This window comes from Haliaeetus albicilla, chromosome 19, assembly GCF_947461875.1.
Source record: "Haliaeetus albicilla chromosome 19, bHalAlb1.1, whole genome shotgun sequence".
Taxonomy (NCBI): Eukaryota; Metazoa; Chordata; class Aves; order Accipitriformes; family Accipitridae; genus Haliaeetus; species Haliaeetus albicilla.
This window is the reverse complement of record NC_091501.1, coordinates 11,338,813-11,361,189: the sequence shown is the minus strand read 5'-3', so window position 1 is coordinate 11,361,189 and position 22,377 is coordinate 11,338,813. Positions and strand designations below refer to the sequence as shown.

Sequence of the window (22,377 nt, the reverse complement as noted above, 5' to 3'; positions counted from 1 at the left end):
AAACCATTTGTGGTGTGAAACCCTTAACACATCTTCAATGCAGAGCAGAGAACCTGCAGTGTCTCTCAGGGGCTGCAGTGCCAGGGCCATCACAACACCAGCAAGCAGAGGAAGAGGAGGTGAAGGTCAGGCTTTTCTTACACCAATGCCAGCTGCCTGCTTGGTCAGGAAGGGGAGGTGGAAGCTTATGCCGGAGCTCCCCTCCACAAGGATGCATGTAGGCAGGTGGAAATTCCTCGAGATGCGCAACTCAGCTGTGCTGGGACTGCACCTCGCTCTGCTGTAAGAGCCGCTGCACCAAGTGAGCTCGGGAGCCAGGTGGAGGAGAGCTAACCAGCTCTTCCAACAGCACTTGCTTTCAAATGCATTCAGAGAAAGGCTTTAAAATCTTTTCCTTCCCAAGACATCTCTTGAGATTTTAAAGATACGGGCATTTTTATTCCATGGCTTATTTTTAACACAGGATTTGGACACATGCATCATCATGATTTTTTTCTCTAACACTATGTCTGTCTCACTTGATTTAGGTGGGTAACCATGGGGGAGAAAAGCAAATAAGCTTCTATAAGGTTATTTTGTGCTTGGGAGGAGAAAAAGTCCGAGATGATGCAACACTGCAGCCATATTTTCTGGGGCAGGAATAAATGGATATGGTAAGATGTGAGGAGCTTTGGCAGGGGAATCCAGCCTGCTTCTGGAATTGCTCAAGGCAAACCAGAAATCCAGCAAAAGCATATGCATTATAGAAATAAAGAAAACTGAAGGTATCAGCTAAATTGGATCAAATTAAAAGACATGTTGGGGTTTAGCTGATCAGCTCATCACATCTGCCAGGTTGGACCAGACTTGCCACTAGCTGCTATGGCAGTCCAGAGCACAAGCTCAGTGAAGGCATCTCTCCATGCTCAGTTACAAAGCTCAGACTGAATTAGATAAAAACAGAGACCATTACTCTATTATACAACATGGCAGTAGAATAACGTCTTATTTTGGACCAGAAGTTCTTTGCAGAGGCATTAGAGATAAAGATATAATGTCATCCACTGATTCCTACAGTTTCACAAAATAAAACAGCAAAGCCAGAAAAAATTCTCTCTCTAGGTATGCACTTAAACATAATTGGCAACATTTTTAATTCTGAGTATCGAACTGTAATTAATGTGCTTGCATAATCAAATAAATATGCATGAGGTTATTTCCTAATTAGATCTTCAATTTTTCTCACATCTGACACAGTTTACCTTACAACTGTGAATTAGCAGAAAGGCAGGTATTTGATGCTAAATTTGTTTGGTTGCTTCTGCTAAAAGTTCGAAGAGCATCTGGATGACTTAATGAAGTTCTCTACCGCTAACAGCAAGTGATTGCTGGAGTCCAAATTTCTTTAAAGGTTTCCTTTTTCATGAGAAAAACCAGTTACCGTGATGGATGCTAATTGGGTAATTTGTGTGGTTCAGAGGCACTCATCACCTCTGCAGTTCACCAGTTGAGCCCTTCACAGGTTCTTTGGGGGCCAGTTTTCCACTCTGCATCGTATAGGTGTTGTAAAAACACCTTTTGCTTGAAAAATAGCTCCCAGTGATGACAGCCAACAACTAAATTGATTAATCATCTGATATTAACACACACAACTGTAAATGGGACTCCAGTAGCAATGCACATTAATCACATCATCGACTGTTTCTAACACCTGTGCTCACTTAGAGGCACCAAAGAAACTGGGGCAGGCTTTGCCCTGTGTGCTGGCTGTGCTCAGGACAGCCCCGCTTCCAGCACACCTAAGATGTGTCATCTCAGGGGATGTGGCTCTGTGCGCTTAGATTGAATGGGACAGCAAACCGCCCAGCTTTCATCTAAATAACTTGACGTGCACCCAGAGGTGGAGGGTTACGTTCCCGGTAGCTTTACCCACCTGTTCTGGTAGCACAGCCTAAGCTTGTGGTGGGGCAGAGAGGGCAGCTGCTGCACGGTGCTAGGTGCTGTCTTGCCTTTAACCTGTCCTCTGGCCTTACAGCAGCACTGGCAGACTCTGGACGCATGTCAGACTGCTCAGAGAGATTTGGGAAGCAGCCCTTGAAGGCTTCTCCATGGGAAAATATCCTCCTCTCCTAGTTTGGTGGCTCAATTACTAACTAACCCCCCAGATAAAGTTGACTTATTTCCAAGTTCGACCAAAAATTATATCACTGGGCATAGAAGAGTGGGGAAAGCCTTGGGTTTTTCTGGTCTTGTTATTGAATATCCTTTGTCTCATTTTCCCTATAAACCACACCCCCCGTTTTGACGGCGAATACTCTGGCAGCATCTGGAACCACTGGAGAAGAACAAGGCGTATTTGCCAATAAACCACTGTAATAATGAAAAACTGAGGGTTTCGATCAGCTTTTGGAAATGATCAATGATTTGTATGCTGCCACAAATATTCGTGCAGTTGTTTAGACACAGACACATCTAAAAAGTTTTGTTTATGAAGCACAAGCATTGCTTTAAGAAATCCAGCTTTCCAAAACCAGCAGTAACAATGTCCTAGTAGGCTGACAACCTGGATTCATTTTATCCAGAAAAGTAAATGGCACAAATAACTTACCTTTGCAGGGTCTCTGCAGGGTTTGCATTTTACTACTCCAGTGGTTTTAAAAAGATATAAATTAAAGGTAAAACACACACAGAGAAAAGACAATTTTCTCAATCAGTGATCACGAGACAAAAGAGAAGAGCCAAGAAGCCACACTGGAGTGAATCAATCTGTCATTAGCTCAAAAGGACACAACATCACACCCTCCATACAAAGCTGCCTCCCAGGAAGCCAGGCAGAGTAAGCTTTTAGAGAAGATACATAATTTAGGAAACAAACAGTACAAGGATACGACAGAAACCAGCCTGCATGTCAGGGTGAAATGTCATCATTTGGCCAAACCAGCAGGAAACACCCCGACTCTCACCAAAGTGAGAGACGTGGACCGCGACAGCCAGCTCCACACTGACAAGCAGCTGGAAGAGAACCACAGGGAGCAAAACCTTCTTGGCAAACGTGAGGGAAGGGATCTGGACCGAAGGGTACTTGATATCAGCTCTCAGCCTTGGTAGTTCTGAACTGCTGAGTCACACACGGCAAATAAAATTTATTTAGCTGTTATTCTAGGCAAACAGTGAATGTTCATTAAATCTACTATGTGCTTTTAAGTTCTTGCTTGCTAACTTGCCAAACAGGATTAGCAAGGCACATTAAAAATGAAGCGAGTATCAAATGCGAATTGAATCTATATTCTAAAATATTAATGGCCAGATAACAGTACTATTAATACACACAGAAACATCATATTTGATGTGTGGTACCCATTCATGCAAACAGCAAATCTCATAGGGTAAGCTGTCTCTCAGAGGCAAATTAAAAATTTGGTTTTGAATGAATCCTTTTGCTTTCAGGATATTTAAAAAAAAAAAAATCACATACTTTTCAAAATTGTGTAACATATGTCAGACTCAAGTTCCATTTCAGTTGGATACTACATCCTACATAACAATACTTTTAAACAACTTGTGACTTCCCTTTAAGACATCCACTTTTAAAAGGACATTTAGTTTCAAATTAAAAGCAAATGGTGAAGTGATGGACGCTAGACCAAGAAAACCTGTGCTAATTTCATTTCAAAATGAAAAGATTTCTCAAAATTAGAAAATAAGCCTGATCTGTGTTTTGGATGAAGGATATAATTACTAGGGAAATGCAGCTACACTTGTGAGGTTGTCAGTCATGATGGCTTTCATATGAGTGATCATATTTAAAAAATTTAGCGATCTTAAGGTTTAAGCAGATCTGTTTTAATTAATTATCACAGCTATAAAGGCATAGAAAAACATGTACCAAATAGGCAGAGGCATCCTGTACCCGCTCCCTCTGGTCCAGGGAATGTGAGCTATCTGTCACTCCTTCCAAGGTCTGGAACGTAGACAAGAATGCTTGTGACTACAGAAATAAAAATACCTTTTATTCCTTTAGAGGAACATACTGGGAGCACAACTATGCGCAGCGACAACCTCTTTGATATCTATTTCTAATTAAAAGTATTCAACACATCCAGCTATGTTGTTTCCCTGTAGACTGAACTTTGTTAAGCATGGGATAGCTGGATGACCCTGCATGAGAAGCAAGTAACATACAATATGCGAGTGAGAAAACAACGTGGGGACAGGAATAATAGTGCTTGGCTGGGGAGCAACTAAGCTGTTAATTGTTGGGTTCAGGAACCGGTTAGTTTAAGTAGTGCAGAAACTGTGCTCTGCTGCTTTTCTTCTGTGCCTCACCATGACACCAAGGTGGCAGTGGCAGGCTAATTGGAGTTCAAGGACATTAATTCGAACGCATTATTTCTGACCACATATTCTCATATTCTTACAGCGAAGAAGGAAAATTTTATGAAAGGGAAGACTGGGACAAGGCAGACCAAACAGTTTTCATTCCAAAATTTTAAAAGCTGAGTTTTCTGTAGGATGGTGGTGGCTTTTTGGGGGGGCTGGGGAAGGGGGAGCAGGGTCTAACCTACCTCTTGCATGTTAATATGTAAAGGAATTGAGGGATCATATTTAAGCAGGAAGCCATAGTGTGTCGTGTACCCTACTGATACATCTAAATGATTTGGCTTTGGGGGAGGGTGAGGGTGGGGTGTCTGTGTGGACCTCACTAACATTGCTATTTAAATCTAGACTGCAAAGCATGGTTCCTTGAGGTGTCAGGAACCTTTGGGTCTCTGTAGCAGAAATTGGTGGAACTGGACCTTCCAGTACCCTTTGTTCACAAATCCACGTAACTAACCCTAGTTGGATTCCTGGGTAAGTATCCTCTAATATGGCCTCATGCAAGATATTGTTCAGTCTTTATCAAGCACACAAAGATCTAGCATATCGTATACCCACCAGTATACCTGACACCACTAGTGGCATCCATTGGATAAGGGAAGCACATCTGCCAAGAGAGCTTCAAGAAACAGAATAAAATTTACCAGATATTGATTTAAATTAAGTAAAAGAATGAAAAAGTCCAGGGGTCTTGGTTTGTTTTTGAACTCTGACCCTTAATTTGATTCAATGGGAGTTGGAAGACTGAAAATAGAGAGAGAGAGAGAGAGAGAGGGCCTGGTGATTTGTTTTGTCTTTAACCCCTCTTTACCTGAGGTTTTGTCTGCAGTATCTGAGCTCTTGCCATGGAGATCTGCTTCTAGCCATTTGTACAAGACTACACAACATAACAAACAGAGATAAAAAAAGCAAGTATGAACAAAATGAAAAGATATACAAATGTACTGGGGAAGGGAAAACATGTGAAGCAGACATGAAACACTCCTCCTTGCAACCTCTCTTCCCCCCACTACTGGCAAAGGTTAGAACCACATGATAAAACCCGCCACGACTGTATTACTATAAAGGTGTTGAATGCAATGATAGACATTGTAGAAATACTTGTCAAAATTAGTAACAAGAGATTAAATTCTCAGTACTTCAAACAGCATGCTGCTGTACAGCTTCCTGATTATGAAAGACATCTTTGTTCATATAATGAGCCATTCCAGAGCTTGTGAAACTCAGGGGGAAAAAACACCAGTTCTTTAACTGGTGTTGAACTAAACCCAAGAAGTTTTCTTTAGTATAATACTGTTTGCTATGTTGTTATACCTTCAGTGCTGTACTGCATGCCATTTTCAGGACTTACTGAAGTTACCTAATAGCTCTATTCATCATTTCTGTCTCATAATAGGGTGTTTTTAGACTAAAAATTGAATAAATAAGCTATGTTTAGAACTTGGATGAACAATTTTAATCTCTTCCAGTAACAGCTACCCCAGTAGGCTCTTCTAATGGAAGAGCTTCCCGCTAGCATGTCTGACTGAGGTTTCTTCCAACCGGTTTGCTCATCTCCTGCAGAAAAACAAAAAATGTTTTCACAGACACCATGGCATTCCTTCGCCAAAGAAGTCCCATTTGTAAGCTATGCAAAGGCATTATGCAATCCTCCTCAAGTTAAATCTATTTTTATAAACCTAGAGCGTATATTAAATCTGCAATGCCATTGACCTCTCTGGTCATTCAGTTTCTAGGTGTAAATTCAGAGTATTTCCACCCCGATGTCCTACTTAAGCTGTTAATCCAGGCACCAGTTAGAGGACCCAGATAATTCTGCCAAAGCTATATTTTCTGGGAAGTCAGCCCTCAGCAGAGGGCACAGGAGTTCTTTCAATAAAGATTTTTAGATGTAAATTTGTATTTCAGAATAATGTTCTCATTTCTTTAGGAGGCACTTGAAGATAACCCACATTCAAATGTGCAACATGTTTTTCCACTCCAGGCGTCTTAAACTATTTCATTCTACCTTTGAGCTGTTTGAACTAAAAAGTTGCATAAATCTTTAAATTCAAGGAAACAAAACAAACAATTGCCAAAGCTGGAGACTCCCCTCACTAATGGCCCATACCCACACTGCCTTTACAAGACTCTCTGCCAGGCTGCCCTCACAGCTCTCTCCAAAAGTCATTTACAACATTATTATTCAAAGGGAATTTGGCACTAAGCTTCCACGGACTTAGCCACCACCTCTGCAATAGGAAGAGCGAAAAGGAAAGATGTAACAACTCGTGAAGGGATGCATAGCCAGATGCACTGGGACAGGTTCTGGTTTTACTACCCGTTTCAGTATTTTGACCATTTATCATCATCAATCATATGGCTAAACAGTCACAGAAGTTATGTAAAAACTCCTGCACGAGAAGTCAAATGACAGAAGATCATTGACAACAGTGATATAAATACAGAGCTAGGAACACTATAGTACAGCCTAATTCTTTATACAAACACAATGTAATGGAATACAACTATCGCCACAAACTAATTACACTTAGAAAAGGCTCAGTATTTCAAAAATCCTTTTAAAAAGGACATTTGTTCACCTAAACGAGTTATTGTACAAGTATGAATAAAGAGAAAAAGGCTCTAACATGAGCAGTTTAGTTTGCCATCATCCTTTCCTTCTGACCTTGATTAAAATACTTAACTATCTGCCTACAGAGTAACATTATACAGCACCAACACTGTCAGCTTCTTAAAATAGCCCCAGGTCCCAGCTGCCAAAAAACCACAGACATCCCACTACACTAGCAAACAAGTATGAATTACACCATCCCTGTCACATAAAATTGCATCATAATCTTGACAAATCCAAAAAGTCATGACTTAAATTATGTCAGTTTGGGGGATTTTTTGCAGTGGGGTGGGGGGAGTTTAATAAACAGGTATGCAAGGCACATTGCCTCTACAATATTACCGTGGAGTCTGTCCCCAAAGGCTGGAACATATTAGCAGGAAACAGTGGAGCAGGTATAAAACTGGACCTGTACTTACAAATATAGGGAATTAGTTACACCTCAGGGTTTATTTTCTCTAGAAATCAAGGTGTATGGAATTCACTCATTCTGTTTGTGCTGCCACGCTGCCTTTCCAAGCATCGGCTCCCAATCCACTGCTAGGCGGTATACAGAAAGTGTCCCCCAGAAATCCTTGGTCTATCCTGATTATATACAGGAAGTGGCATATTTTCTTTTTTATTGCATTTTTATATTCAAATCTGCTGTTCATTTTGAATACTTGACATGGAATGAATGAGCATTCATTCAATTACTAATAGAGAAAACAATTTGAGCAATAATTAAAAGTTCATTTAAATTTAAGTTTCATACATCATTATTCTTAAATCGCCTGCTAACCTTTTGGTTAGTTACATAGCAAAGGAGCAACGTACATAACCATATGAAACTGAAGGGCTTAAAATCCATCTTTCAGTTTCCAGAACAACTTTAATGCAGAGAAAAAAAATATTCAAGCAAGAGCAAGACACCAGCTCAGGTCCCTAAACACAGCAGGATACCAAAGCCCGTCTGGCAAGGGGATCCCTGGCTTCGGAGCAACATGCACCTGACTGCAGCCTTGGGCTGAACTGCCGACAAAGTGAAGGCATTTTAGATGCCATCGCATCCCCTGCAAAGTTTGGAGAGCTTCCTGCTCATTGCAACGCCCTTTTCCCACTCTGCATTTCACACGTTCAACCTCACTCTGTGGACTTAACGCAAAATGAGGTATCCAGTCGTGCCTTTTGCACAGGATCCCTTTCACGCTTGTGCTTTCTACTCATTTACAAGGGCAGGATCACGTTCAAATATACCTGATGTCTGTGTTAAAACATGATGCCACATTCTCAGACTGGTTTTCGAAACAGGCACTCACAAAAATAATTTTCAATTCAAATGAATCTTAAAGCAAGTTTTGTCCTCTAGTCCACCGGGACAGAGGTAGTACAAGAGTCTTGTCTTAAGATCTGCTTTATTACAGTTGGTATTTCTGGAGATGAGAAAAGGGAAAAACAAAACCCAACTCACAAACAACCAGAATTCGTCATCCTAAAAATCCCTGTACTATTAGTCTTTAGGTTTGTGTGCAAGAATGCAGGAAAGAAAGGGGAATTTTCCAGTAAATTTTGCTTTGGGACTTTTGTAGTACAAGAACAAGCAGCTTTATTTTTACAATTCCAGTGCATTCAGTTATGTTTTAAAGCAGGCTGTATTAAGATAGATTTTTTTTAAACCACTCTCCAGTGCACATAATATCATGCACCAATATTAGACTCCCTTGACTCATCAGGAGGGCAAATTTCAGGTGTTTTGTTACTTGAAATTAGAAGCAGTTTCACCAAAGCTGTGTTTATACAACAGCAGAGTGTGAATAAATTCACTGATAACACCTTCTGCCACTGTAATTAAGCTCGGCTTGCAAATCAGTACAAGAAAAGAAAGAAGCTTAATTTGCCCTGGACCATTTTCAGCACTAATCAACTTTGACGTAAACAGAGCATGAAGATGCCCATACTGCAGCTTGAATAGTCAGCCATGCCTGATTTGGGGTTTTGCTTTTTAGCAGCTTTTTTAACTGTCTCACACAAGCTTTAGGCCTTGGCTCCCTGGACTTAGCACTGTTAAGCTGGGCAATAGACTTCTCTGGTTTAAAGGAAGCCTTTGTTTTCTGATGTCCCCAAGAGCTGTCCTTTGGTGTGCTGAGCCACAAAGAGGATCCAAAGGACTTGTGGGTGGTTTTTAATCAGCACTCTCCAGAAGCACAGGCTGTGGTGACCAGAAGGAAGCTATCCCCAGTTTCTGAAGGTTTTTCTTCTTCTTCCAACAGCACAATCCACAACCCAACAGTGGCACTCAAGCTGGCTACTTAAAAACACCCTGAGCAGGGACAGCCTCTTAATACTCCTTGAAGAGCCAGCCCAAACCTGCAAGGTTTAGACAACTGGTTTTATCAGTGGGGCAAGAGGTGAATTTAGAGAGGGCGGACCCAGAATTAGCTCCTCACTGTTCTGAGTTAGGTTTTTTGCATACCCTTTACAAGCAACGGGTTACAGCAAGGCAATTCTTGCCTGTCAAAGGCTGCAGTTGCTAAGCTTTATGAAAACTTAGTTGCATGTGGTTTTGATGGGAAAATGGTCTGGCAAAGAACTAACTTTGCTTCTTGTAGTCAAGAAAGCTCTTTCATCGGCATCAAGTAGAAACACTCCCTTGTGTAGCACAAACTGATTTTGTTTAGGGGTTTTTGAGAAACTGCTGTTTAAGCTGCTGCCAATAAAGAATTGTCCTTATAACAGTCTCCAAGAGCCAGTCTTCCGCCAGTTTTCAACAACTGAACCCTTTTAGAAGAAGAAAAGACAAAAACTTTCTGCATGCTGAAAAGTCATAAGAACCCGCAGGCAAGGCTTGAAGTTACCAGAGCTCCCAGATGGAGAAGGGTAGTGAGCAGGAATGAAGATGTGGGCAGATGGGGATCTGCTGCCCACACAGCCATATTGGTCCTTAGAGCTTCCACTTAAAAGCTACCCAAGAAACCATTTCGATTTGGAGATTGCTCTCAGCTGCTTCAACCCAGCTGTACTACAATAATCGGAGATCAGCACATGGCTGCAAATGTGGACAAATCTGCTACCAAAGGAACAAGACATTTATACAACATGCTGGATGATGCAGTTCTTAACTAGGTTTGAAAAAACAACAGTGTGGTTTTGTCAACTAGAAGTGTTAGAACATTGTTAAGAGGCAAAAATATCATCATATTGAAAGAAAGATCAGTTCTTATAACTATTCAATTAAAATACTTCTTCTGACACAAACATCTTTGCAAGAACCTACATGTATTGGTCAACACCACCTGCATTTAGAAACTGTTTGAAGAACAGGCTGCTGCCAGTGAGTTTACACAAGGGATCATTAAGAAGCTATCAGTACACAGTAATTGCACATCTAAGCCACATGAAAAATATACTCTATGCTTAAGTAAATGTTAAGTAAACCATGACTAGTTAGATACAGCTTTAGTCTTTCATTGCAGCAGAGCTCTATATATTTCAGACAAAGCATAAACAACCAGATTTATGCTTTATCACTGCTGACCATTTTGTGGCCAGTTTCCAAGTCTACTGAAAATGCAGAAAGCTGAAACCAGGACTCAATCACCATGCCACAGTAAAGTGTCAGGATTCAAATCCAAAGGCATGGACCAATACTGATTTCTGGATCCAAACTAGACTGCAGATGGAAAACTCAAAAAGCACAGCAGCATTTCTACCACGCCTCTAGATTTAGTTCAGATCCCTACAAGGGGGAGCTGAGAAATGAAATCCTTTGGCTTCCTTTAATGCCTTGGGGGGTATTAGGTGCCAAAGCAACTCTGAATAGGTGGATCTCCATTGAGAAGGCCAGAAAAATAATTGTCTCTGGGTTCAACTCACAAATGCCCCTGTACCCCAGACCCTCTCTTCCCTTGTCCCACAGATGTCTGGAAATGGAGGCAATTCTGCAGGTGCGGTCCTAACCTTCATGCTCCCAAAACACCGCTTCAAGGCTTCTATCAAATTTCCCCTCTGGCGTATTGTGGGGTTGCCTGCTCTCCGAACAGCCCAACCTTAAACCCCACGATACACCTTCCACCGTCATCAACAAGATCTCTTAAAGCACACAGGTAAGGTCCCACAAAACAATCAAAAGGGGTCAGTGCAAAGGCTTTTTCTGTATCTTAGTCCCTCCTTTGCCAAAGCCCAGCAATGAAAACCAGTGTCTTGCCTCCTCTCCCCTCAAATTTCCACTGCCACTCCAGTAAAAATCCCTCTGTAGAGCAGGACATAGCCATGTAAAAACAGTGCATGTTTCAGAGATGTTTTTAGACCCTAAAGGTAACAAGACTGTGGAGAGTCACAAAAGGGAACAGGAAACATTTCCTGGCCTGCAAGAGGGTTGAAAAGAGCCAGTGGGACTCTGAAAGAGGAGCTGGAGAGATGCACAAAAAGGAGAGTAAGAAACTGAAGTCCACTTTCACCCAAAGTGCGTATTTTGCCTATTATGTTAGTGCCCTCCTGGTAGAGATGGAAGCAGCCGAGAACAGCGATCTAAATAACCCTAAAATTACTTGGCATTTAAGCAAATATTTCCTCTTTACCACTAATCGACTAATCTTTCAGTGCCTGGATACCAGGTTGACTGGCATACTAAAAATACATAGGTAGAAGGCATGTAATTGCTGCTCTAATTTTTAAATAAGCGTGAGTTGTCACCGACTACAGAGAGCCTACTTCAAAACCAAGGCGTTTAAAGCCACCCCAAACAGACACAAGAGCCCTCCTGGCCATTGCACACAACTCCTGTTATTTCTGCATGAGATATGTTACAGTATTTTACACTTTCCTTTCGCATAAAGGGGAATTTTATGGAGTTAAATAGAATGCTTCACATAATGGAGCAAGCCATACCATGTTTGAGCATACATTAGAAATGGAGTATTTCATACTGAGCAGATCAAGGCTCCATTAGGCACAGACTGCACCACAGCTGAACACACTTTGATACCTACGGTGTCTGTGAGCGTATGAAGGTTTGGAAGGTGTAATAAATGCAGAGAAGTGCATGCAAAAGGAAACAGAATTAACAAAACGTATTGGCATAGCAACACAACTCTGAAAACGATGGCATCTTGGTATGACAATGTGGGACAGCTAAATCTGAGCATCCTATTACAGAAAACAAGAGCATAATAATTTTGCTTGGAGAAAGTTGTTATTCCTTCAAATCAAGACAGGAGAGAGTAGTTTATGGTGCGTAAGGATGGGTTTCACTCACACTCCCTACAAAACAAGCCTACCAACTAAAGAGCATTAATCTATGTAAGAGAGAGCACACATACAATGTATTCACAACCATGTACATGTGCACGCTCCCTCTCTCCCAAAGAAAGGGGACTGGCAGGAACGCTCCATTACAGGTTCAAAAGCTGCCCCTGCATCTGGGGCTCTTCCCAGCTCCACAAAATTGTCTGAGCGGCAACAGAGACAGTCCTCAAACCTGGACACCAGCTGGCTCACAATTCCTCACAGCACTGCAGTAGCATCAGGAGTTCCTGCATTGCTCCCACGGGATTAGAATTCCCATCTCAAATCAGACAGGATACACACATGCCAGATTAAAGAGACGCAGGCATCTGCATATCTCTTTGGGGTTTGACAGGTTTCTGGTGATTTATTCTGCAACATGCAAATGCACTGAGACCATCCGCGATGGATACCTCCTCAATGCAAACGTTAACAGGTCTGTGTGGATTGGATTAAATATTTACATTAAGGAAGCAAATTTTTTTTTTGTTACACACACAAGAGGAAAAACCCAAACTATAAATATTTGTGACAACAAATGATGCAGAGCTCAGCAGTTACACAGCTGTTAGCAATAAACTAAGCAGAGGATAGCTGAGCACAAGTATTATTGGATATTTGCTTAAATAAAGTCTGCAGTTTTATTATCAGGCTGAAAAAAATACCTTCTTGTAAAAGACTGTAAGATGATTCACTAGTATTAGATTACCACAGACTATAATGAATATTTCAAGGGCTTCACACATATACAGCAAATCAGTCCAACAGGGCTGGTCTCCAAGTTGTCACAAGAACAGGCGGTGCACGTGGGGAACAGAATTACCCTTTGAGATAAAAAAACTGTATGTACATGACATTAAAGGAATCTGAGCACTCTCACACATCTTGCAGCTGCAAATTCAAGGGTCATGAAAGAATTACAAAACATTCAAACTTCTAGCTAAGCTTATTTATAAGTCAAAACAAAAAAGCTTCCAAAAGACACTCCTTTTGCCTCTGAAAAAAGCTGCTTGTTAAAGTAGGACTATCACCCCAGGCTTTGAATTCAGCAAGGTTTATTCTCTGTTTATACCAATATGACAGCCTGAATGTGACTTATTTTAATACAGAAACTTCAACCTGAATCTGTATTTTGTGGCATCAGAGTACCAATTTATAAACAGTCTGAGGAACTGTTTGTTCTGGTGGTGCTTCTGGTTAACCCCTTCCCAAATTAATCTTTCCCCAAAGAAAAATCCTTTTGGTACCTGTCCCAGAGATCTGAACTCTGGTGTGTTTATCTAGGCATCTCCCTCACCTTTCCTGCTCCCTTTCTTATACTGGTGTTTTCCAACAAAGCTGGTTTAGGCTGCAGGTTAGCACCGAGCCCCATTTCATTCAGGTCAGTAACACTTTCCACTTTGCAGTGAGGGTGGAAGATGCACTTTTAACAATCCTGCAACGGCACTGTCCCACATCACCTTCCCACCTCTCCATCGCTTCCTTCATGTCTAAGGAGACAATGGATTTTGATGCAGCCCACAGGCAGATCTTGAGCAGCTGCCTTAATGGCAGCAAAACCCGAGCCCTGTACGGGTACGGCTCCTTCTCCAGTTTAGATCAAAGTGCAGTTGCCCTACCCAAATGATAACACACAGAGACTCACATGACTCCGCAACAGTCATCCAGATGGACTCTCTGACAGAGGTTTGCACTTTCTTAGGTAAATGACAACATTGCTTCATCTCCCTGAACTGTCAGGGCATGTTGAAGAAGCCATGCAATCAACATTTAGACAATATAAAATAAAATAACTTATGTTTCCTAAGCCTTTTTAGTTTCTGCTTTGAAAATGCATTTAATCACAATCTTGTGTCAACCTGTAAAAGCAAAAGCACTTATTTCAATATGTGTTCTGTCCTCACAGAAGGTCAGTTTTTCCCTTTCCCTAACCTTTCTTTTACTTAATGTTTTGGAAATTGTGCTCTTTTGAGAAAGATCGTATCCTATGCAATTGTAGTTCAGTAAGCAAGCTACAGCAGAAGCATATTCCAGTCACAAAATAACACAAAGCTTTGTAAAGGCCCCCAACAGAAAACTTCTGCAGTGGCTTCTAAGAACAATCTACACCTGTAATGAGCAGAAAAAGGGGGGAGAAAATTCCTGAGTTCCTTTGCAGCTTTAACCTCAGTGGCTACAATAGAGAAAAGCTGCAGTGGATTATTTCTTAAAATCAAGCCTGTGTCACCTCGGCCCCACACAGTTCCCAGGCTGTAACTTGGTTGTTGCTACTCATCTGCCGCATGTCCTTTGGCGAGCTGCAGGCTGGCAGCCTGCGGGGCAGATGCTCTGCAAAGCCGCAGACACCCAGCAGCAGCAGCGATGCTTCAGGAACCGCAAGCAGCTCCCGGCTCCTCCTCTCACCTCTTCTTATTCCCAGGCCTGCATCCAAGCTTTTGGTTCACCAGCTTGGGCATCTCCATTGGGGAACCACACAGATGACCTGAGCCAGCTGAAGGACACCTGAGGGAGGGATGAAGGGATGAAGAACAGAGGGGAAAGTGCTGCTTTCCACCCCCCAGCTGGACTCGTCTTTCCATCCAGTTCATCACATCTGCACAAAAACCGTAGGAGGGTGGGAAATCGTAAGTGAAGGAGAGCAAGAGGAAGGAGGACTGCACATGCTGGCACTACTACCCAGAACAAGGGAATACATTCAAAGTCCAACAAAAACCACAATGCCTCAAAAACTGAAAAAAACAAGCTGCACATCTACAAAATGAACTTATAAGCACCAGCCCATCTAGCTCACAAAGAGTAGAGGGAAAGCTAGGCAATACAATATTAGTGCACTACAGCAAGAAGCATAAATGTGCATGTGTGTGTATTTTTTTATATATTATACTATTTATGCAATTTTAAGCAGAAGAAAAGCTTTTGACTACAGCTTATTTTCCCAGCATTATTCAGAAAGCAAAACTCCCAAGTCAGATCATGAACTTGGAAATTGCTACACCTCCAGACATTTCAAGTCCAAGCTGTCCCTTCCTTCAAACCCCTGGTCTATGCAAGCTGGACACATACAAAACTTGATACCCACATGTGGGCCTTAAGATGGAGAAAGGACCTGCACCAGGTCGAATTTTCCTGAAGAGGCCTTCTTCTCGAAGATGAATAATTAATTCCCTGACAACCAGAGCAGCTCTGCACTTCTCACAGGATGCCCTGAGGCAGAAGCGGCAGCGATGCACTGCAGGCTGCTTCAGCTCCTCCAGGACCGGCTTGGGAGTTGCTGCAGGGTAAACCTGCACTGTGAAAAACAGAGTTTCCAGCTAGGACATCATGCAGACAGGCTCAACAGGACTTCAGCCTTGTTTTAGTTAATGGTGTCTTTACAGCCTCAACTCTAGAACATCAAGGTGCCTTTCTGGTCTATAAGGCAGACCTTTTCCTGTCTTAGAAATGCTACCTGTTGTTTCTTCTCCCATCTTCTCACAATTTCAAAAAGGTCACCACATGCCAAAATCCCCTTTTAGTAGACAATCATGACATTTGGAGTTTTGTACAAGGTTGGGGGAAGAGAGAAAACCAAAACCTCACAAAACTAAGAAGGGATTAGTTTAACATTACATGTGCAAGCTCCGTAAGAGCATTAGAAATCAACAAACTGATAATGATCAAGCAGGAGAGCACAGGTAAACAGGTAGGACCTCAGACCACAGCACTAGCTGTCACAGGGAGCATCAAATCCCTTCCACGTTTGTCAGGGACATGGGATCTGTTCAAACAGATACACACAGTCTAGCCGCTCTCTCCTAAACCCTGATTGTCATCACCAAGGTAGGAGTGAAACCATTCCAGCATCCCTTTAGCTGCCATCTGCGCTCCCACAGGGAGGGGGCTCAAACTTGTCAAATGCCTTGAATTAAAAAAACAACCTCTTGCATGAGAAATGGCAAGAGGTGGCAATTTCAGGGTAACAGCCTGAAGCCACTGGCCATCAGCAGAGCACACTGCATGTGATTAAGTGTGAAAAATAGGTCCCCAGAATCCAAGTGTAACAACTGCATTGGGGAAAGTAATTTTTGAAGATTCAGAGACTAACAGAGAGACTCTGAAAAAGCAGTAACTTATTTAGGGAAAAATACCAGTCTTTAAGGATAGAAGATAAAAGGGGACTTGGGATACAGCAAATCTAGTTTCTGTTACTGGCCCTCCCTCTTTTAAACAGCTGTTTTCAATCACTTTTGTCAGGGAAAGAATTAGACATATCATTAGCATGAACACAGCAGGTAAGATATTGCTGGAAGTTGACTAGGAAAAAGGAAAAGGAGAAACCTGAGTGGAGGCATGCTTGACATGGCATGGTACAGTTTGCCCTGCAGTGTGGGAGGTAAAAGCGATGAAGGACCAGATCCTGCCCAACCATCCTCATCTGCCCTGCCCGCCTGCAGCACGGGCAGAGCTCCCACACCAGCCAGGTTTCTCTCAACAAGGACCAGAGGAAAGAAAAAAAAAATCATACCAGAGTTGGAAAGGTTCATATATATTTTCCACATGCACATGTGGGGACCAACCATTTCAGTGACTGTTCAAGGATGTGTATTGGAGGCTCCTTTTAAAGCCCATCCATTTCTCTTGGTGCCTAGCTAGATACCAAGTTTTCAAAAAATTAGGGGTTTTTTTGTTTGGTTGTTTTTTTCAACCTTTTACTCCCACTTAGGAGTAATCCCCAAACCAAAAAATTCGTCTCCTTTTAGGAAAGCGGTGTTTCAGAAAGTACTGCTGGTAGCCGATACTCTTCTGCCTAATTAATAACCTCACACCCACTAAATGCTCCACACAGTCAGACACTGCCCGAGAAGACCTTGGCGGAGAGGTGTTCAGGCTTTACATGAGCTTTGGTAACACAGTGCTGTATCTTGTCACAGCCCCACACTCAAAGCAGCCGGAGTCTCGCCAAGATCCCCACTGGTGCTGTCTCATGTACGAGTAAGCACAACACAAGGCTGGGGACTTTGGTCCCTTCTTCACTGAGGCCTGAAAGATTTTTCTAGTGATGACAGCACTCAGAAAGCCGCTCCGTTCTTGCGTCTCAGTTGACTCAGAGAGGTTTGTAGCTAGGGATTTTTTTAGTAAGGAGGGTTTCTTACACTGCATAGCTTATAATTAATTGGGGCATCTTAGACCAGAAGGTCTGCTTGCTCACCCTAAATGAGCTTCCCTCATTCCCTCAACATGTGGCAGGGACGTGGTTCAAGAGTTCATTTGGGCTTAGCTTTGTACTAGAAAACAGTTTTGACATTAAATTTAGGCAGACACAGATTTACCTAGAGGTTTAGGAGGCCTAAAAGGCATTTAGAGCACATGGCTGTGCCTGCTGTGAATAATGCAAGAGCATACCCATTTTATGTAGTTATACAATGAACTGTTACAGCTACAGTCAGAGAAGGGATGACTAATGCTGAGCAGATACACAAACAGACAGACCCCTAAGACTCAGAGAAGCAGCTGGAGAATTTTTGGTGTAGGATCATTCAAAACATGTACCTGTGAAAGCAGGGAGATCAGGATTGAGGGGATCAGAATAATCAGGTTGGAAAGGACCTCTGGAGGTCATCTGGTCCATGCCCCCATTCAAAGCAGAGCTGACTTCAAAGCCAAATCATGGTGCTCAGAAGCGAGACAAAAAAATAATTTTTGAGATGAAAAACTGCAAAGACAATTCAGTAGCTGTAGGGAGAGGAGAGGAAAGTAAGATGTCAACATTTCAGCATCTTTGGAGCAAAAAGCCTAAGTTGGGATCTCTCTGATTTAATGCTATCAGTGCAAACCAGGAGGCACTCTTGAACCTGCAATGTAAATACCAGGCAGTAAAACAGAGACTGTGAGGTATTAGAGCTATGAATCAACCCTTGCCAAGCCTCAGGTCTTCTCTCAGAAATATCTCCACCTTCCAGCCTTCATGTTGTTTAGTACCAACACATCTATTACAGTATAAGACCAGCAGCAGCATCACTAACGTCACCTTTTGGTGGGAGACCACACACTGATCTTACTCATTCCCCGCCACCTTGCTTCTCCAGGAGAAAAAAGCCCAGCATGCTCAAAGGCACCACTTGTATTTCCTGGATATTACAGCTCCATGGACACTGCACCTTCTCCTGGCTTTCATATTTATGGTCACATACAGCAAATCATGCCGCTTTCTCACTGTGAAGCCACTTTTTTTGGCAGTTGGCTAGGGACTTTCACAACAACAAGGCCCAAGAAAAATAGTCCGTACAGTTTCGGTGCCTTTCCTAGCACAGCTGCATCCCGGGCAGGACTTATGCTAATCCCTCCTGAACAGCCTTGTTGCTCTTGCCTGGCTACAGGGCAGCCTGCCGCAGCCCTCCTGACATCAGTTCAATGCTGATTAGTCCTGACACAATTCTGGTGCAGGCTTCCTGCCAGGCAAGGGAATGAACAAAATTGGTTTGCGCACAGACCAGACGACAGCTGCGGTCACTCCAGCTCAAATCTGTTGAATAAGGACCCTTTTCTTGTTTACCAAGATGAGGCTAAATTAGCCCAGCATGAGACAGAAGGACAGAGCAAATCCTAAAAGCCAGCAATGCCAACCTGGCTCTGAAGGTGTGAGATGCGACTTGGTCAGGCCCTGCTGCCTGGGCTCAAATAAGCCACGGAGGAAGTGTAAGTTTTGTGTAAAGTGACCCCCCCAGCCCAGGTAAGAGCTAGAGTTTTAAAAAGAAAGTATTCTGGGCGGGGAGGGAACTACAAGCAGAATACCCTCAGGTTTTTTTCAGAACCAGAGAGATAGTCAGTGCATACTTTACTTGGAGCATATTTTTACCCATCTCTTTTCCCTCCAGCTCTAGGAAGAGAGAAGCCTCCAGCCTCCATAAGCTCTCCATGCCCCCACTGCCCTTAAGGCAGTGGCAGGCCCTAATCTCACTACCACTTTTTCCTCCTGTTCTGATTTTCTTGTATGCTGAAAGACTGGAATCAATCTGCATTTATCTAGCTAACTTAAGATGCTTGTATTATGGTATTGGACAGCACTATAAAGCTTATCGGGCACACAGGCATCTCCAGACTGTTGCCAAAGTAAAACTCAACACGCTTTCTAAAGTCATTCTGACATATAATTAAGGACAGATGGTCTTCAGGTGCAAAACCATTAATATACTGACAATATACTGTTCAGGCCACAGAATATAACTAAAATGAGGACACATCAAGATTGAGAAAAGCAGTGTAAGTACTCATTTAGATGATCGCTGCTCTTGGTTTAGCAATAGGGAAATAGGGAAAGAAGGAAGAGTTGAGAAAGATTCAATCTGAAGAGAAACAACCAAGTTATTTTTTGACAAGGTGCTTATATCTTACTCATTCACCTGTTCTCTAGTTTGACTAAAACTGCATTATGCATAGCTGCAGAAGCTGCCTGAATAGCAAAAGCTTAAGGGAATGCTTTTTGTTTGTTGGTGTAGTCTGAAGGGAAATCTCCATCATCACTTAAGCATACACTTCCTTATTCCCCTCCTTGGAGAGCACCTTGGGCTACTATGGCCTCGCTCTCCACATGTAAAAGATACCAACCTCAGAGATACTTTAAAGAGCACCTACAAAGCTACAAAAGTTTCTAAAATAAGATGCCCTTATCAGCATGCTGTCATACATACAGTACCTGTATACCAGTATTAGCTACGATGCTTGTTTTTAAAATACAGCGGGTATCCTGTTTGGAAGGTTCACTGCTCAGGAGTGATCTATTGATTTGATCTGAAGCACCACCTCTGTTTACAGAATGATGCACATATCTCTTGACATAAATTACAGAATCCATCACCTTCCCAGAGGCAGCACATGCACAGAGGCAATACTTGCATGTGAACTGCTTTCACAGACTTATCGTCAGCAAGGCTGGTATTACTCAGGCTCTTACAAAATGGATTTAATGGAAAAGTAACACTGCTGAACTCTCTGGTCTTTGAAAAACTTTAAACCCATATTCAAAATTGGATACAGCACCATAGGATTTTCCTTCTGTATATATGAAAAGCCTGGCTTTTGGCACTTGCAGAGTTAGTTGCTCACCGATTGGGGGTTTACGGATTCATTAAGTAACTCCTCCTTTGGCCTGAAAGTTCCTTGGGCACCTCCAGCTTTGCGAGATGCTGCTTCCCATCATGTTTCCTCCCTCAGCTACCAGAGACAAAGCTCCTGCCCACGTCTGCTACAGTTCAGGCACCACTTTGCCTGGTTTCCAGTCCCTGCATGGCCTGATCCAGCAAGCAAGCAAGCTTCAAGTGTTTTACAAGCATAGGATCTTCACAAAATGCAGCTATAGCGCATTCTAAGGCAATAGCAAGGGTCTGCATTAACATGGCATAAGAAGTAGGACACTTGCCTTCAGGCATGAAAAATTTGTTCAATTTGAGGGTTTTTTTGCTTGCTGGAGTGGGGAGAGACTGGGTCTAAATTTCCCTCTCCCACCTCCCAGAAGAGGTGATATCAACCAAAAATGGCTTAATGCACAAAAAAAGAAGGGCACCATTAATACGTTGGAAAGAGACATGTAAGAAGGATCTCGAACGTAACCCAGTGGTCCGGATTTTCGGTCAGTGCATGAACACTCCTGGACTGCTCCCTGCCCAGCTTTATGTGCATGGGGATCCTCCTAACCAGCCCTTAAATAACTGCGAGAGCAGGGACTGCACCCAGACAGCTGTGGAGAAGACTCTTGGTGGTATCTCCCAAGAGATGTCTAGCTAACAAAGGAGATCCCAGCAACTAAAGGCATCTAAAGAAAGACATTCCTTATTTTAGGTTTACTTTATATGTCACCTACAATATTCCAAAAGAGCAATATGCCATCTTAATTATAAAGTCCATTTGGAAAAAAAAGAACCAACAACAACTTTTTTTCCTGTTAACAGGATTTGGATCCCATATGTTCCTGAACAGCAGAAAGAGCAAGGGAAGAAAAAATTCATCTCTTCAGTTCATTTTGTTCAAGACCACCAAAAGGAGGGCTGAGGTAGGGGAAAGGAAACTGTGTCTTTGAAAGTGTAAAAATGAAATGCATCAATTAACTTTTCTTACAAGTTTATTAGTGGCTACAGAAGTTCTGCTTCACATATAGTAACCGTGAGTAAAACCACAAAGCTTACATCCTACTCATGGCACCCAAGTTCTAGGACAACTGTAGCACCTTGACTAAAAAGGTAGCACCTTTCTCTACTTTATTAAGAACAAACAAAGCACATGCCTGAAGGACTTTGGCAGCTATCTTTGGCAATGAACAGTATCTTCCAATTATCTGGGTACCTGCAGAAGAAGGCAGCATGTCACCCTTCTCAGGGCAGAGTAGAGCTCTCAATATCACAAGGTTCCCAGAGCTACTAGCTGCTACTTAATCATCCCCGCAAGCAACTTCTATCAAAATCCTGCCAAAAGAAGGAATTTCACTAAACTCTTTGCTGGCCCGTTTTAGACTGAAATCTTGCCCAGTAGGAAAACAGAAGGAATTGGTATTTCTCAGTAGTTCTCAGTGCCCAGACATAGACCAAAGGAACTTTGCATTTAAAGCCATTTGGGGAACTTCAGTGCAGAAGGACCTGGCCACACAGAAACCAGTCTCAGGTCACAATCTAAACACCCTTCCCTCATCAGCCATTCTGTAGACAGCTTTTACACACAGGGAAAAGAAAAAGCCAGTCTTACTGATGATGCCAAGAAGAAAAAAGAAACTTTGTTAAAATGGACACAGAAGGGGAGGGGGAAGTACACAGTGAACTTTCATATGTCTATATATTGACAAGACAGAAGTGTTACTAATTTTAAATTCAGAATTTATTCATGCAGTTAACAGCTTTTCTGAAGTTCCCCATTTTATCTCCAAGACTTACTGCGTTTACATAAAGGTAACCGTATCAAAGACTGAAGGAGATTTTAAGTGTCTCAAGATGAACACAAATAAACCACTAGCTTCTAGAACAAAAATTTCACTTCCCTGGAAACAGCAGACTGGGGAGAAAGGCCAGTCTCTTAGCAGTCAGCAACCTTCGGTAAACGGTTCAGTAAATCTACCATGGCAGAGTTATTTACAGCACCAGAGCTGGAAATTCACCTCCACTAAAACATTATTACAGATAAAG

General features: G+C 42.3%; 1 protein-coding gene across 6 annotated transcripts in view; it reads right to left on the bottom strand.

Moving 5' to 3' along the window:
- DENND5B (DENN domain containing 5B) overlaps positions 1–22,377 on the bottom strand; it is a 119,277-nt gene that overhangs the window by 64,738 nt on the left and 32,162 nt on the right. For 3 of the 6 annotated variants that reach the window (XM_069807605.1, XM_069807608.1, XM_069807610.1), the window contains exon 2: positions 5,168–5,233. The exons of the other annotated variants lie outside the window; for them this stretch is intronic. In XM_069807605.1, coding sequence (XP_069663706.1) covers positions 5,168–5,233 — 66 coding nt within the window. The remainder of the gene's footprint in view (positions 1–5,167; positions 5,234–22,377) is intronic. 6 annotated transcript variants of the gene reach the window in all.